This window comes from Periplaneta americana, chromosome 8, assembly GCF_040183065.1.
Source record: "Periplaneta americana isolate PAMFEO1 chromosome 8, P.americana_PAMFEO1_priV1, whole genome shotgun sequence".
In the NCBI taxonomy this organism is placed as follows: domain Eukaryota; kingdom Metazoa; phylum Arthropoda; class Insecta; order Blattodea; family Blattidae; genus Periplaneta; species Periplaneta americana.
The window spans coordinates 3347893-3366079 of NC_091124.1; the positions used below are offsets into that span (position 1 = coordinate 3347893).

Below are 18187 nucleotides of genomic sequence, written 5' to 3' on the forward strand. Positions count from 1 at the left end.
AATAGACATAGCATCTTGGTATAGCTGCTGCATGTAGAGCTTGAAATGCAGAGGGTAAAATCATTTTATCCTGCTAAGAGATCTTGCTGAAATGATCGAGAGACTACAAAATTTTCTAGGCCTCTTATTTTATCAGTAAGTAATACCTTTTGGTCTTTCCTTAGGAACTGTCATTTTTGCGATCTCTCGAGCGAATACCGAAGAGAATGACACTTATAAATATCTACACCACACGCCATTAAGTATATGAAAAAGACCCAACCCCACTTGATTAATAACTATAAAAATATTTGATTTTTAATAACAATATTATTATCTTACGTACGTTATAAATTAGAAATGAAGATCTAATTTAACACATTCTCTATATCTACTTATATAACCCCAAAACGTTTCACTTTCATATCATCAGCATAGCATTAATATGTATAATTAAAGAAAAATAGTCACATCATGGCATTAACTGTAATGAAATTTCATTTCTAATTGTAATAATGTCATCAAACCACCTCAAGTTTTGTAGATTTCAATATCCAATACACAGTTGTATGCAGAAAATTACACACCGCAGAATCAGACCTGTAAATTACTTTTAGTAAGTCTTGAAATTTTTAATAATCTATTGAATTTGAACTCTAAACATGTCAGCAATCCTGCAGGTCATGGCCTTCGTGTAATAGCTATTGTTTATTGTACTGATTGTAGTGTGTTTTTTGTTTTATACTGAAATCACGGCTGTGCTGAAATGCAATTAGTTCTCAAAACTGACGACAGAAGGATTTTGGAAAATAGGAAAATGAAGTAGGAAAATTGACATTTCACTGAAAACTACTATTTTTCTGAAAAACTTTGGGTTCCAAGCTTCAAATTGAGGGGTCATTTATTAAAATCCGTTCAGCCGTTTTCGCGTAATTTCCATTACCAGTTCAGATTATATATATACTTAGCAGACATTATTAACAAGGGCTTATGCTAGTAAATATAGCCGCTTTAACGTATCAATGCGCAGTTCCAAATAGGGCGCTGAAAAAAGTTGAATACCGCATAAATTTTCTACACTATTTCGTGTATTGTACACTGATCTGCAAAAGAAATGCCGAGTCGAAGTCGCTATCGATTTGAAATATTATCGTGTTAAGAGGACTTCGCTTAGAAAACAAAAGAAATAGATTTTCAAAGGCATATTGGTTCCGTTAAGTTCAATGTTAGTTGAAAAATGAGTTCTATTCAGTCAATACTTAACATAAACACAATAAAACATGTTATAATAACATTATACAGATTTTAAAACAAACGTTTTCGCCAATTTTGATTGGCATCTTCAGGTCGTGTACGTCGAATGGAACTTACTTACTTACAAATGGCTTTTAAGGAACCCGAAGGTTCATTGCCGCCCTCACATAAGCCCGCCAGCGGTCCCTATCCTGTGCAAGATTAATCCAGTCTCTATCATCATACCCCACCTCCCTCAAATCCATTTTAATATTATCTTCCCATCTACGTCTCGGCCTCCTTAAAGGTCTTTTTCCCTCCGGTCTCCCAACTAACACTCTATATGCATTTCTGGATTCGCCCATACGTGCTACATGCCCTGCCCATCTCAAACGTCTGGATTTAATGTTCCTAATTATGTCAGGTGAAGAATACAATGCGTGCAGTTCTGTGTTGTGTAACTTTCTCCATTCTCCTGTAACTTCATCCCGCTTAGCCCCAAATATTTTCCTTAGCACCTTATTCTCAAACACCCTGAACCTATGTTCCTCTCTCAGAGTGAGAGTCCAAGTTTCACAACCATACAGAAGAACCGGTAATATAACTGTTTTATAAATTCTAATTTTCAGATTTTTCGACAGCAGACTGGATGATAAGAGCTTCTCAACCGAATAATAACACGCATTTCCCATATTTATTCTGTGTTTAATTTCCTCCCGAGTATCATTTATATTTGTTACTGTTGCTCCAAGATATTTGAATTTTTCCACCTCTTCGAAGGATAAATCTCCAATTTTCATATTTCCATTTCGTACAATATTCTGGTCACGAGACATAATCATATACTTTGTCTTTTCGGGATTTACTTCCAAACCGATCGCTCTACTTGCTTCAAGTAAAATTTCCGTGTTTTCCCTAATCGTTTGTGTATTTTCTCCTAACATATTCACGTCATCCGCATAGACAAGAAGCTGATGTAACCCGTTCAATTCCAAACCCTGCCTGTTATCCTGAACTTTCCTAATGGCATATTCTAGAGCGAAGTTAAAAAGTAAAGGTGATAGTGCATCTCCTTGCTTTAGCCCGCAGTGAATTGGAAAAGCATGTTATAAAAAGTGAACACTTGGTATATGACGTTAAAAACCAAAGTTACAACTGTAATATCACTTAAAAACAGAGAATAGAATGTAGCAAAAAGCCTCCACGATGTGTGTAGGATCACTGTGTTGAAAGAGGCGTGTGTGAACCAAGGAAACCGCAAAACCCTTCTGTCATTGCAGATACAGTTTTCAAGATAGATATGAAGATGCTACGAACAGGTCGGTCGTGTGGCCGTTATGGAGAGCAGGAAAAATCCTGTAAATTGTAAGGATAGAATGAAAGAATATTCAGAAGCATTTAAGTATTATTTAAATCTTCTAAAACAATACTTACAAAAAATGGAAGAACGTCTTGAAATCCATGAGGACGGCGACACGACTGATCTTTACATTAAGTGGTAGCGTATGACGAAAACTGTATACGTTGCACGACTATTGAATGAGTGACCGTTACTTGCGTATGATTTTAAACAGCGGGTTATTTGAATTTGGGTGTTGTTCGTTAAGGAGCGGGCTATCATTACTATTAGAAAAGGTGGTAATATATAGTTCCTCCGCAGCATTCATATAATTATGATTGTTAATAGTCTTTAAGACCTGAAGGGCTTCTTCTATGCCAGTAAGTTCGTGATTAAGGGAAATGAGATGCGTGGCAAACTTTGATTTATTCCTATTGAATTTGAAGTCAGAGACGTGCTCTTTGTAACGCGTGCGAAAATTCCTTTTTGTTTGGCCAACGTATTTACTGGGACAGTTTTTACATTGTAATAGATAGATACCGCTATTGGCAAATTTATTGTAATTTTGAATGTTATTGGGAATTATATTATTTAGTTTGTTGTTGGTACGGACTGCTACGTTAATTTGTTCTTTACTAAACAGGTTACCTAATTTGTATGACACATTACCGAAAAATGTCATGGGTTTCCAGTGGGTGGTTTTAGTCTTTTTGACAGAACTTATTAAAGTGCCATTAGTTTTGGTTTCTGCTTTAAATTTATTTAAGCGTTTTCTTATGAAATTGGTAATTAAATTCTTATTAAATCCATTGATTTTAGCTAAATTTACAACGTATCTATATTCAGCCTGATAATTGTTTCTGGTTAGGGGGACTTTGAGCAACCGGTCAACTAGAAAACGGAAATTACTAATCTTATGTGTGTAGGGGTGATTGGAATCAAATTGGATGGAATGACTGGTGGTTGTAGGTTTCCTATAAATATTGTGACAGCGACGTGAGATTCGAACTCACGACCAGCGTCCCGCAAGAAAGCAGATCGCGCGGAGCACGGAGGGACGGCGCGCGGCGGAGAGTAGTGGGGAAAGGGCCTACGCGGCGAGAGAGTGGAGAGGGAGTTTGCGCGCGCATCTTCTGCTTGCCTAGAGAGGCCGAGAAATCCGTCGAAGTGGAAGACTCGCGAATTCGAACTTTCGAGGCTACGTCGCTGTGGTTATAAATTACGGACGCGAAGGAACGACAGTAGTTTTTTCAGTTGATTAATCAGCCAGTCAGTGACTAAGCCAGAGCAAGCAAGCCAGTCTTGTGTACCGGAGTTCGACTCGAGTGTGCGTCCGCAACTGTTGTCAGCATCCGAGGACCTGAGTTCGAGTGCAGTGGACTGCAGTTGGAGGGGCCTGAGTTCGAGTGCAGTGGACCGCAGTTGGAGGGACCTGAGTTCGAGTACAGTGAACTGTCTCTGAAGGTCTGTGGTTCGAGATACTGTGAACTCGAGTGACTGAGCTAGAAGAACTGTGAACTGAGAACTGATAGTTCTGATTTGTAAATAGTGCTTTGTAAATATTAGTTAAGATTAACAGTTCATTGTTGTTCGTACTAGTCCAAGTAAATTGTCACTGTCGTCGGTGGAGTGCTATAACGAATACTGTGTTGAGTGAAAATCTAATTGTTGACGAGAGCGTTTAAGGTGAATTGTAGAAAGAAATTATTGTTGGAAAAATAAAATCCTATTGTTGAGTTGAAATAAAATTTACAATATTATAACAAACAGTGGAGCCCTGAATGGCTATGTTCAAATCCAAAAAGTTTATAGATCTATTATGTTCTGTCTCACAAGTAAATTTTAAATTAGGATGCAGGTTATTAAAACTTTTGAGAACATCTTCGTGGATTGCACTACTACTATTGTAAAGTATGAGGGTATCATCTACGTAACGGGCATAGAAGAGTATGTTATACTGAGTAGTTAACTTGGGGACTTGTTTACATTCCAAACTTTGTAAGAACACTTCCGAAAGGAGACCAGATAGGGGATCGCCCATGGCTAAGCCTTTAGTTTGTTGATAAATTTTGTCATTGAAAGAAAAATAATTCTGTTTTAAGGAAACGGAAAGTAAGTTGGCAATTTGTTCTATGATGTTGTGATCTATGTTCTTCGATCATAATTTATCTAAATTCACTACATATCTGTGGTTAGGTACACTCTATTCACTTATCATAGCACACATTAAATTAAAATTTTGGCCACTTACTGCTAATAGATACTAAAACATACCCTACTAAAATTATTAAAATATCTGTAATACTATGGGCATAGGGCTTATACTAATCTTCAATTTTTTTAAATTTATTCACGGTGATGATTTCTATAAGTCCTATGCCCATACTATTACAGATACATGAATAATTTTAGTAGGGTATGTTTTAGTATCTATTAGTAGTAAGTGGTCAAATTTTCAATTCAATATGTGCTATAATAAGTGAATAGAGTGTACCTAATCACAGACATGTAGTGAATTTATAAAAAAAATGTGCTTAATTAAAAAAATTAATTTAAGGATAAAGATTTACTCTAGAGTATCCATTCTTTTTCATTTTAAAGCTTAATATGCATAGACACATAGCTAACAAAAATGAAAGACCTCTGATAAATAGTATTATATTCATGACTGCTTGAAGATAGGCTATTTTTACCATTATTTCTCATGCGATAATGACCAACTCCCCTTAATGGCATAGAAGAAGCCCTTCAGGTCTTAAAGACTATTAACAATCATAATTATATGATGCTGCGGAGGAACTATATATTACCCCCTTTTCTAATAGTAATGATAGCCCGCTCCTTAACGAACAATACCCAAATTCAAATAACCCGCTGTTTAAAATCACTCGCAAGTAACGGCCACTCATTCAATGGTCGTGCAACGTATACAGTTTTCGTCATACGCTACCACTTAATGTAAAGATCAGTCGTGTCGCCGGCCTCATGGATTTCAAGACGTTCTTCCATTTTTTGTAAGTATTGTTTTAGAAGATTTAAATAATACTTAAATGCTTCTAAATATTCTTTCATTCTATCCTTACAATTTACAGGATTTTTCCTGCTCTCCATAACGGCCACACGACCGACCTGTTCGTAGCATCTTCAAATCTATCTTGAAAACTGTATCTGCAATGACAGAAGAGTTTCGCTGTTTCCTTGGTTCACACACGCCTCTTTCAACACAGTGATTCTACACACATCATGGAGGCTCTTTGCTACATTCTATTTTCTGTTTTTAAGTGATATTACAGTTGTAACTTTGGTTTTTAACGTCATATACCAAGTGTTCACTTTTTATAACATGTTCCATTCGAACTACACGACCTGAAGATGCCAATCAAAATTGGCGAAAACGTTTGTTTTTAAAATCTGTGTAAATGTTGTTATAACATGTTTTATTGTGTTTTATGTTAAGTATTGACTGAATAGAACTCATTTTTCAATTAAAAGAAATAGAGATACACAGAAGGTCTTGCAACAAAATAATTGAGACAGGGAAATCAAAACCTTCCTAACTCCTCTTACTTACATGGATTTCATAGATTTTTGTGATATTCTGAATACCGTATCGTATCACTTTACTCAGCTGGTTGAGCGATAGTGTTGCCACCTACCGGGAAATTGGCTTGGAATGCAAAAACTCTCTTATTCCATGGAGTAAGTGGAGTTTTGACTTCCACGAGTTTTAAAACAGCCCCCAGAATGCAGATGCATGTCGATATTTGTGCTAAGTTAAAATGTTATCCGAGGTGAAAAATTTAAAAGAGCTATCCAGTATATACAAATGAATGTGCGTGTGTGTGTGTGTGTCAGTAGAAAACATTGCTACCTCTGGTATGAATCATAAAGTTTTCTGATTCCATTTCAAATTGAATAGGAAATACATTTTCCATGTCACACAGACCTGACCGAGGAACAGCTGCAGCGTAAAGAGAGCCTCTGCCGGGAGCTTCTGCAACTACTGGTGTTCCTAGGAGCCGGGCAATGCAGGATGAAGGGTGAGTCTGGAAAAACCAGAATAATGTGAGGTTGAGGAGCCAAGCTTCGTAACCTATATGGTCTTTGGTATCTTTTTTATTTTTATGTTTTATTTAACGACGCTCGCAACTGCCGAGGTTATATCAGCGTCGCCGGATGTGCCGGGATTTTGTCCCGCAGGAGTTCTTTTACGTGCCAATAAATCTACTGACATGAGCCTGTCGCATTTAAGCACACTTAAATGCCATCGACCTGGCCCAGGATCGAACCCGCAACCTTGGGCATAGAAGGCCAGCGCTATACCAACTCGCCAACCAGGTCGACTCTTTGGTATCAAAATCTGCAATAGTTTGCCTGAGGACATAAAATTGACAAAAAATACTCACAAATTCAGGAATTATATAAAAATGAAATTAATAAATTTGTGTCCCTACAAACTAGAGGATACACGCATGGGCCCTTGAAATGAATAACGTATTTTATATTTGACATATTTTTAATTTAATGTAATGTATATATTTGACCATGTCTAGGACTGCACAAATCTTTTCTGAACGAACTGGCCTTCCCCATAACTAGAGAGTCAGTCAAACTTTTACGGAACCACCAACTCGTATATGGACTCTAATTCAGTGTATGGAAAAAAATTGACGCACCATTATCATTTTTCTTTTTCCTTCTTAGCTTTCATTGATTCTTTACTTGAATTTTTTTTCTTCTGTAAACTGCCATTGTTTGTTTGTGTATTTGTTTGCCTTTTTTCTTACTCTTATAGCTCTCATCTTCTATTTGTTCTTGTATTGTTTTGTATGCTTTGTCTAATGGCAGCCTCTAATTTGAGGAAGCTCTGATAAATAAATAAAATATGCCTTCGACAATAAAAGATCTATCTATCTATCTATCTATCTATCTATCTATCTATCTATCTATCTATCTATCTATCTATCTATCTATCTATCTATCTATCTATCTATCTATCTATCTATCTATCTATCTATCTATCTATCTATCTATCTATCTATCTATCTATCTATCTATCTATCTATCTATCTATCTATCTATCTATCTATCTATCTATCTATCTATCTATCTATCTATCTATCTATCTATCTATCTATCTGTCTATCTACCTAATCTATCTAATTTATCTATCTAATCTATCTATTCTAGTCTATATATTCTAATCTAATCTATTCTATCTATTCTATTCTAATATAATCTATCTATTATAATCTAATCTATGTAATGTAATGTAATCTAATCTATCTATTCTAGTCTAATCTATCTATTCTAATCTAATCTATAAAATCTAATCTAATATAATCTATCTATTCTAATTTAATCTATCTATCCTAATTTAATCTATCTAATCTAATCTATCTATTCTAATTTAATCTATCTAATCTAATCTATCTATTCTAATCTAATCTATCTATTCTAATCTAATCTATCTATCTATTTATCTAATCTAATCTATCTAATCTATCCATCTATCTAATCTATCTCTCTCATCCATCCATCCATCCATCCATCTATTCATCCATCAAACCACCACATGCTCTCTAATCGTAGACTTCAGGGTTCAAATCCATGAGGCTCAATTCTAGCGTCGATGCGGCCTTGTAATGCTCAACAATAAAGCCAGTCTGTTCCCTCGGCAGGACTCCTGCTGTACGAGCTGCACTGCACACTGATGGAAATGCTGCACCGCAGAAATGAGAACACGAACACGAACAACGACATCCAGGTGAGGAACACGTTTGTGGTGTGATTCCTTGTCTTGTACCGTGCTCACCACATGGCCATGAGTCCCGCTACTTGTTTATGTGCTTCCTGTATGATAACCTGAATAAAAGCTGCATTAATCTGTGTACACGGCGTCTAATACGTCGAGCTATTCCATCTCAAATCGACCGAAATATAGAGAAAATTGACCTTACAATTTCTAAATACAATGAAACTTTTTTTTTGTACGTAGAGAACTGTGATACAATGCTTTGTGCAAAGTTTGAGGCATCAGAACTTCATAGTGTTTAAATTAATAATATTTAAATTTATCGCATTTTCATAAAATTAGCAACTTCAAACTGTTGTGGCTCCGAAACCCTTTCACCCAATGATCAAAATCATGGTTTATTTTGATGCTGAGAAATTATAGTTTATATTGACATGTAAACAGTTTTTCTTACTTTTTATGGAAATGGAGAAATTTAGATTTTTCTTCATTAAAACGCCTTTGCCCACGAAAAAATATTTTTCAAATATATGGTCAGATTCCGCATTGAAAGTACAAATAAACACATTTTTTACTGGTGGTACGTTGATAAGAAAGTATTGAAAATACCAAATAAAGAAAATAAATAGTACGCGCGTGAACTAACCAGCTGACTGCGAGGCGGGAGCTAGCCGAGACAAGCAAGGCCAGGAGACAAACACGTGATGTGTCGTCTAGCAGCGCATGGCTGTGCTAGCTTTATCACAAGTTTTCATAAACACAGCAGTAAAATGACGCCCAACGCTTGCTTATCTTCAGCTCTCGGCCAGTGCGTGCGGTACTACGCCGTTCAAGTCTAGGCGTGTGAAAATAATTTATTTAATACCCTCGAAACTTTTTGCCTAGCCACTAAGCAAACAATACCGAATCCCTCTTAATAATGCAAGGTTTTTTCTCAATATTTTTTTACATTTTTACAAATGAGCAAAAAGCCTAAAAGTAAGTAAAATCAGATTATCTGTCTCTCTGTATACAATAAAAATAAGGATTACTTCTTAACATAACCTACCAAATGTCAGCTTCAAAATGAGCTCCCGTTCAATGTTCTGCAGTAAATGGTTCCAGAGTTCTGAGCGCTGAAAGAGGCTTGTTTTTATAAAATACGCTAAATTTGTCGCACAATAGTACGAAAACCGTTTGACTTTCGATAGTATATTTTTGAAAATGCACTGTCCTCAGCACCTTGTATAAATAGGGGAAAAATTAGAGTATTAAAAAAATGCGAGGTTTTTTTTACTGATCGATTTCATGTGGAATAGCCCATTGCAGAGCCGTTCTAAAGCGATCAATCTCTGTCTTGAAAAGCATCGAAGCAAGTGAAGCCTGTGTCTTGATTCCAGAAGTGTGCCAAAGAAGCGCTTTCGACAATTGAAGAAGCCGTCGAGATCCTTGGAGAAGATGTTTCGGCGCCCCTCGACCTCATGACCCGCCAGCGAGTGTGCAGAAAGAATTGTGAATGAAGCATCCGACAGAGCGCAGCACCGTCCTTCAAACAGCAGCGAGCTAGCTCTCCGTAGTTTGTTTGGCTTCATCGTGTACCAACAATTTGTAGTCAGCAAAACCCAGTAAGTGAACTGTTATCAAGTGAGCTTGCCATCCTCATGACACATCGATATCAGTCCAAATGACACCAAACAAAAGCACGTTCTTCCATCCGTATTGCCCAACCACTGAATATATCCTGAATATACGGATTTTCTAAGTTTTCTGGAATTCAAAGAAAATACGTTTTATCTAGGAAACTTATTGTTTAAAACAGTAGGTTATATATTTTAGGTACCAGTATGCCAAAATAGAGATGAAAAGGAAAGCCAATATTTAATAATCACGATTAATTTACGAAATGTGAAGGATCATTCAAATGATCTCGCAGCCAACGCTATGCTGTATTTTGGTCCAGGGAAAATACTCTCCAATTACGAAAACACTCGTAAAGAGGATATGTTTCCGTGAAAAGCATCATATTGTACTTTTGGTCCATGGAGAATGTTATTTCATTACCAAAACACTTGAAAAAAAAAAAGACGAGCGCTTTTGGCAAAAAAAAAAAAAAAAAAGGAGAATGAGTATTTTTATGGAAAAAACGTCATATTGTATTTTTGATACGAGGAAAATACTCTTCACGTATGAAAACACTTGTAAAATAATAGAGTAGTTTTGTAAAATAAAACGCCATATTTTATTTTGAAGCAAAGAAAATATTCTTCATTTATGAACCCCCTCGTAAAAGAGATGAGTGTTTTTGTAAAAATAAAAAATCGTATTATATTTTGGTACGAGGAAAATGCTATACATTTATGAAAACACTCGTGAAAGAGGCGATTGTTTTCGTAAAAAAAACGCCATATACTGTATTGTATTTTTTTATCCAGGGAAAATATTCTTCCTTTATGAAACACTCGTAAAAGAGATGAGAGTTTTTGTAAAAATAAAAAATCGTATTATATTTTGGTACGAGGAAAATGCTATTCATTTATGAAAACACTCGTGAAAGAGGCGATTGTTTTCGTAAAAAAAACGCCATATACTGTATTGTATTTTTTATCCAGGGAAAATATTCTTCCTTTATGAAACACTCGTAAAAGAGATGAGTGTTTTTGTAAAAATAAAAAATCGTATTATATTTTGGTACGAGGAAAATGCTATTCATTTATGAAAACACTCGTGAAAGAGGCGATTGTTTTCGTAAAAAAAACGCCATATACTGTATTGTATTTTTTATCCAGGGAAAATATTCTTCCTTTATGAAACACTCGTAAAAGAGATGAGTGTTTTTGTAAAAATAAAAAAATCGTATTATATTTTGGTACGAGGAAAATGCTATTCATTTATGAAAACACTCGTGAAAGAGGCGATTGTTTTCGTAAAAAAACGCCATATACTGTATTGTATTTTTTATCCAGGGAAAATATTCTTCCTTTATGAAACACTCGTAAAAGAGATGAGTGTTTTTGTAAAAATAAAAAAATCGTATTATATTTTGGTACGAGGAAAATGCTATTCATTTATGAAAACACTCGTGAAAGAGGCGATTGTTTTCGTAAAAAAACGCCATATACTGTATTGTATTTTTTATCCAGGGAAAATATTCTTCCTTTATGAAACACTCGTAAAAGAGATGAGTGTTTTTGTAAAAATAAAAAAATCGTATTATATTTTGGTACGAGGAAAATGCTATTCATTTATGAAAACACTCGTGAAAGAGGCGATTGTTTTCGTAAAAAAACGCCATATACTGTATTGTATTTTTTATCCAGGGAAAATATTCTTCCTTTATGAAACACTCGTAAAAGAGATGAGTGTTTTTGTAAAAATAAAAAAATCGTATTATATTTTGGTACGAGGAAAATGCTATTCATTTATGAAAACACTCGTGAAAGAGGCGATTGTTTTCGTAAAAAAACGCCATATACTGTATTGTATTTTTTATCCAGGGAAAATATTCTTCCTTTATGAAACACTCGTAAAAGAGATGAGTGTTTTTGTAAAAATAAAAAAATCGTATTATATTTTGGTACGAGGAAAATGCTATTCATTTATGAAAACACTCGTGAAAGAGGCGATTGTTTTCGTAAAAAAACGCCATATACTGTATTGTATTTTTTATCCAGGGAAAATATTCTTCCTTTATGAAACACTCGTAAAAGAGATGAGTGTTTTTGTAAAAATAAAAAATCGTATTATATTTTGGTACGAGGAAAATGCTATTCATTTATGAAAACACTCGTGAAAGAGGCGATTGTTTTCGTAAAAAAAACGCCATATACTGTATTGTATTTTTTATCCAGGGAAAATATTCTTCCTTTATGAAACACTCGTAAAAGAAGAGAGTGTTTTTGTGACAAGAAAAGCGCCATGCTGTATTTTTGGTTCAGCGAAAATATCCTTGTTTCACAAAAACACTCGTAACAGGCCAATGTTTTTTGTAAAAAAAAAAAACATTTTATTTCTGGTACAGGGCAAATAACATACTCTTCATGAAAACTTTCGTAAAAGAGACGAGTTCTTGTAAAAAAAAAAGCTATATTATATTTTTGATGCAAGAGAAATACTATCAATTATTAATTTTATTTTAGCATGAAGACCGCATCGGAACTGCCTGTTTCTAGCAATAAGCTTGTTTTCTGGAGTTAAGCATGAGTAGTTTTTGGTTCTTATGATTTATTTTATCATCTAGTACTGGAAATATAAATTATAACATTTCTAGTAACGATTGTTAAGACCAAACTCTTCTCTTCCAGGCACAATGACGGTGTAGAAATCATGACGCAACAATCAGCGAGTTAGAATGGATGCAGTGCACTCTATAGAGTTATTTTGTAACTGTCAACGCAGAAGCAGTAAGCAGCCAAGAGAAAAATTCACAATCCACATTGTTGAAGCAGTTACACAAAAGAAACAGATGATGTATTTCTTGAGCTCATCCCTCTTCCACATTATTCCTTCACGTCTCCACACATTTGTTGTTTGACTGAGAAATTTTCCATATATTAGATGCATTTTCTTTTGTACGTTTCCAGTTTCCTCAGATGACCGTATATAATAAAAACCATATTGCACACAGACGATTTCAGTTTTTCAGGGTATGGTTCCTGCGTTTTCATCCACAAAATGCAATACATGCTCTCAAAATCCTACTGCCACTCTGAAGTTGGTTGAATTGCAGCAAATACTAAGAGTGTTGAATTAAGTTCTTAGGTACAAGAAAAATAAGAATTACAAGAAACGGAGCGGCAAAAAGACGAAGTGAGACGAGTGACCAACTGTCTTGGAGCTCACATAAATATTTTCACACAGCCCAAAATCGACGTATGATGACATGCGTATCTTTTAATTGTTCCTACTCTTTTTCCCACTTCTTTCATTGTCATTCACTGTCAAAACTGCACTATTTAGATCAGCGGTACTCATTACGCGGTCCGCGAGCCGTATGCGGCTCTCGAGGACATTTATTGTGGCTCTTGTTACATTTTTCTGTGATAGGAGTACAGTTATTTTAATTTTCTGTTCTTTAATCTTCTTAGTTGCTTTATTTGGTGTGCTAAAACATTATATTAGTTTCTGCACGATCGTGTTTTTTTTACAGCTATTGTTGTTAGGCCCTGAAAGTTAAAATTCCCACACAAGAACTTGTTGCTAGGGAAACCATTCTTCATAACATTAAAATATACTGAAATAGACCCAATACAGTGCACTTATTGTTAATTAGTTACCATTACAGGGAGTTTTGCGAAGGCTTTGGAATAATATTGCCCTAAATCTTCAATGAAAAATATATTGTATTTGCAATTTTAAAATATGATCGTGCAAAAAATGTTATAAATACACGTTTGTGAAGTGCATTACGAAATTTCGGAAATTCAAACACTCCCTTTGCTGGTTTTTCAAACTTTTCCTGGATTTTGTGAAAAACACTTCCTAACCTTGTATCTTAATATGCCATTAGAGTTCATTTGAACATAATAAAATTAAATAGCGTAGAAATTTCAAATAGCAAGTTCTGACAGAGCTGAGGAAGAGGTAGATGTTAATAGCGTGTGGGAAAATATCCGAGATAATATCAAAATTGCAGCTGAGCAGAGCATAGGTTATTATGAAACAAGAAAAGGAAACCGTGGTTTGATGAAGATTGTTGCATGGTAGTAGAAAGAAGGAAACAGACAAAATTGAAATTCTTACAGGATCCAGTTGAGGAGAAGAGAGAAAATTATTTCAATAAAAGACGGGAAGCAAATCGTACACTTAGGAATAAAACGAGAGGTTACTTGAAGGAAAAACTGAATGAGGTAGAAACAAATAGTAAGAATAAAAACATTAGAGATTTATATAAGGGTATAAAGGAATTCAAGAATGAATATCAGGCAAGGGTAAACGTGATCAAGGATGAGAATGGTGACTTGCTTGCAGACTCTCCATCAATCCTGAACAGATGGAAAAACTATTTTGCGTAACTACTAAATGTACATAGGCCAAATAGAAATGATCGGGACGAAATTGAAATACAAACTGCTGAGCCATTTATACCCGAACCCACGCTTTCAGAAGTCGAAATTGCGATATAAAATCTCAAAAATTATAAGTCTCCAGGTATCGATCAAATTCCAGCAGAATTAATACAAGAGGGTGGGAGTGCATTATATAGCGAAATTTATAAACTTGTACTTGCTATTTGGGAAAAGGAAATTGTACCAGAACAATGGAAGGAGTCCATAATTGTACCTATTTTTAAAAAGGGGGACAAGACTAACTGTAGTAACTTTCGAGGAATATCACTTTTGTTAACGTCGTTCAAAATGTTGTCCAATATTCTTTTGAGAAGATTAACTCCATATGTAGATGAAATTATGGGGGATCATCAGTGTGGTTTTAGGCGTAATAGATCAACTATTGACCAGATTTTTTGTATTCGACAGATAATGGAGAAAAAATGGTTGTATAAGGGTACAGTGCATCAATTATTCATAGATTTCAAAAAAGCATATGACTCAGTTAAGAGAGAAGTTTTATATGATATTCTTATTGAATTTGGTATTCCCAAGAAACTAGTTCGATTAATTAAAATGTGTCTCAGTGAAACGTACAGCAGAGTCCGTATAGGTCAGTTTCTATCAAATCAATGAACCTCAGGGTTCCTTAAAAGCCAGTAAGTAAGAAACGACAATCAGCATTATTACTAACACCTTTATTCTTTCAAATTATTAAACCTGAAAATATACTACTGCAGTTTAATAAGGGTCTATGTTGTGCAGTTGGTCATAGGCTGATATTTTAGTGTCCTGGGTTCAAACCCAGTTATTTCTGAACCACTTTAACGTAGCATAAACTCTTGTTCGGTTATATGCTTCAATTTTGTTGATAGCCGAAAGTACGAGTAAAACATGACGTGCACCGAGCATCACATATATCTGTTTCACTTTCATAACCCCAAAACTTCCCTAAGGAAACTTGGCACTCTTTAGCGACAAGGATCAGGAACTGCGAACAAAAGAGAATCGGATTTCTGTCGTGGTGATATCACATTGCGTTGGCAACGGTAAGCGAGACGGCAGCAACCTTACAGTAAGGGGCAGCGGCATCTTAAGGACTGACGTTTCCACAACTACCGTATGTATGCACATTATGTTATCATAGATTTATATATAACAGCATAAGAGTTCTTATCTTGTCAATAATTTGCGACGGCGAACTATCCAAAAAGATGAAAACTCCAGTAGATTTGAATAGGACTATTTCGAGAATAATAATAAAAAATAATAAAAATAAAATAAGGCAACAATTCTATTACTACTAAATTAGTTACTTATACAGGGTGATTCACGAGGAAAGATAAAAAAATTTAGTATACGATATCTTAGGCCATTTTGAGTGAAAAAGTTGTTGTTGTTTTCTAATGCCAGGCGTTTGACAATAAAGTCATTTGACCTCTTGCACTCCAATATTTTTCAAAGATATTATCATGGCCAGCCACTGAAGCACAGATTTTGAGGTGTTCCGAATCCATTTATTGGTTTGAGTTGCACAATGGGCAGTTAGGGGACTGATATATTCCAATTCTATGCAGGTGTTTGGCCAAACAATCATGGCCTGTTGCCAATCTAAATGCAGCTACAAACGATTTTCGTGGTAAATCGGGAATTAACTGTGGATTATGACGCAGAGAGTTACATTTTTTCCCTTGAGATTGTGTTATCAAATTTTGTTTGTTGAAGTCTAAGTATGGTTGAGTGGAAGAGAAGGTCTTATGGCCTTAACTCTGCCAGCGAAAATAAAACATTATTATTATTATTATTATTATTAAGTATGTAGATTTAATAAATCTCTTCACAGAGTAATACGTAGATTTAGTAACAGGTCTGTAAGTAGCAGTGCTGCCCTTCTTTGCTAAAGCATCCGCATTCTCGTTTCCCAGGATTCCACAATGGGATGGTATCCATTGGAATACAATTCTTTTATTGAGTGATATTAATTGAGAGAGCATTTTAGTTATTTCTGCTGTTTGAGATGAAGGTGTGTGTTTAGAGACTATTGATAGAATAGCTGCTTTGGAGTCTGACAATATAACTGCATTCTTAAATTTATTGATGTGGGATAGAAGATTCCTGAGACTTTCACTTATTGCAATGATTTCTCCATCAAAACTAGTTGTTCCATACCCAAGAGATCTATAAAGTGAGAAGAGACAGCACGTAACACCTGCACCGGCACCTTGTTCCCTGGAGATCAAGGATCCATCGGTGTATAAATTAAGCCAGTTTTGTGAAGGGTACCTAATATTAATTGTCTCTAAAGACAATTGTTTCATTATTTCAGTGTTTACTTCTGATTTCAGTATTTCTTCTGTTAAATTTAGATTATATTCTATATTTAATAGAGTTAAATGGTTTGGTTTAATTTGTAAGTTTTCTTTTAAAAAAAGTGAAAAAGTTCATATGAACATAGGTCCGTTTTTGAACAATGGCGGAACTAGATGCATTTTTTTTTTTGGTAAAACGTCTCGCCCCAACGTGAATCAGACGTTGCCATATGCTGCTGACGTGAGACAAGGTCACCGATCGTAATGAATGACGTAACATTGGAATCTGCATTGTGAGCGATAAGATAAGTTCATTCACCTCACAAACCGGGTGGTGGGGCATTACGAATCTCCAATCGCCTGCCCTTATCTGATGTAATGACATAGATACCGGGCATAACATAAATACACTATCGGCTATCAGTTCACACCAGTTCAGTCAGCTACCTACAGTACAGTAGTTATACAGGTACAGTTATCGGAAGTGTTAAGTTGTGTTTTTCAAGATGCCTTATTTAATTTTCGACTGCAGAATACGCCGATATTGTGTATGTTTATGGTTTGTGTGATAGAAGTTCCTTGCGTGCCGTCGCTGAATATGAACGATGCTTTCCGAACAGAAGGGTACCATATCGAAGAGTATTTACTGTCTATGGGGTTGGATGAAAGACTTGGTATAGCAAAGGAAGGTGAAAACGAGAGAGGCGCTAATCGACCTATTTTGGATGTTGCACGCCGCATAAAGAACAGCCACGTGCAACTCTCCCGAGCGATGAGCGCGATTCACGCCCGAGCGTAACAGTGTATTGAAGCAGAAGGAGGTAGCTACCTTTCAAAATGTGTGAAAACATCGACCCCGACATCTAGAATATTAGGCATGTATGCATACGTCAATATAAACTTTAAATTTGTCCGTTATCTGTCTCTAAATGCGAGTTAGTACAATGGAATCCCAGAAGTTTTTGTGAAATCAAATAGTCATATCTCCGTAACCGTTCGAAAACTGACACTTATTCATATGAACTTTTTGACGCAGAATGACTTCAGAATTCACATACCAAATTGTTTACATTTCCTCTGAATCACCCTGTATAACTAGGACAGAAAGTGATGCTTTTGTGTACAAGTGAAACGTTGCTCACTCCGGAATTTCGAAACTATTGCGCGAAAGACATTTTCTTTCCATAGTTCTGTTCTCGTATCTTAAGAAGGCATTTCGTTGGCTATTACACGATTCTGTAACCCTTAGTTTAAAAAAAATACTTGGACTTCTATACGTGCATTCAAGTTTCTTTTCTGACCAATACTACGAATTCTACGACCATTTCTACCGTGGCATAGCCGATTCTCGTATCCTACCAAAACTACCAGACCACCATTCTACAAGGCCGCAACTCTACCAATAATGCATCACTTATGAGGCACTAAGCCAGGAGATAATGGTGGTCAGTTTCTTTCTGCTTCCATTAATGGTATTTTAATCTTTAAATAGGTAGCCTACTAAAATTAATAGCCCTGCCAAGACTCTGGAATTCGTTACCTGCTAGCA

General features: G+C 35.5%; 2 protein-coding genes across 2 annotated transcripts in view; both read left to right on the forward strand.

Moving 5' to 3' along the window:
- SmydA-8 (SET and MYND domain containing, arthropod-specific, member 8) overlaps window positions 1-12908 on the forward strand; it is a 57885-nt gene extending 44977 nt beyond the window's left edge. The window contains exons 4-7 of the mRNA XM_069832269.1: window positions 6496-6591; window positions 8233-8318; window positions 9686-9910; window positions 12587-12908. Coding sequence (XP_069688370.1) covers window positions 6496-6591; window positions 8233-8318; window positions 9686-9805 — 302 coding nt within the window. The 3' untranslated portion in view covers window positions 9806-9910; window positions 12587-12908. The remainder of the gene's footprint in view (window positions 1-6495; window positions 6592-8232; window positions 8319-9685; window positions 9911-12586) is intronic.
- Window positions 12909-13042: 134 nt separating this feature from the next.
- LOC138704416 (visual pigment-like receptor peropsin) overlaps window positions 13043-18187 on the forward strand; it is a 30855-nt gene continuing 25710 nt past the window's right edge. The window contains exon 1 of the mRNA XM_069832270.1: window positions 13043-15449. The gene's annotated coding sequence lies outside the window, so the exon portion shown is untranslated. The remainder of the gene's footprint in view (window positions 15450-18187) is intronic.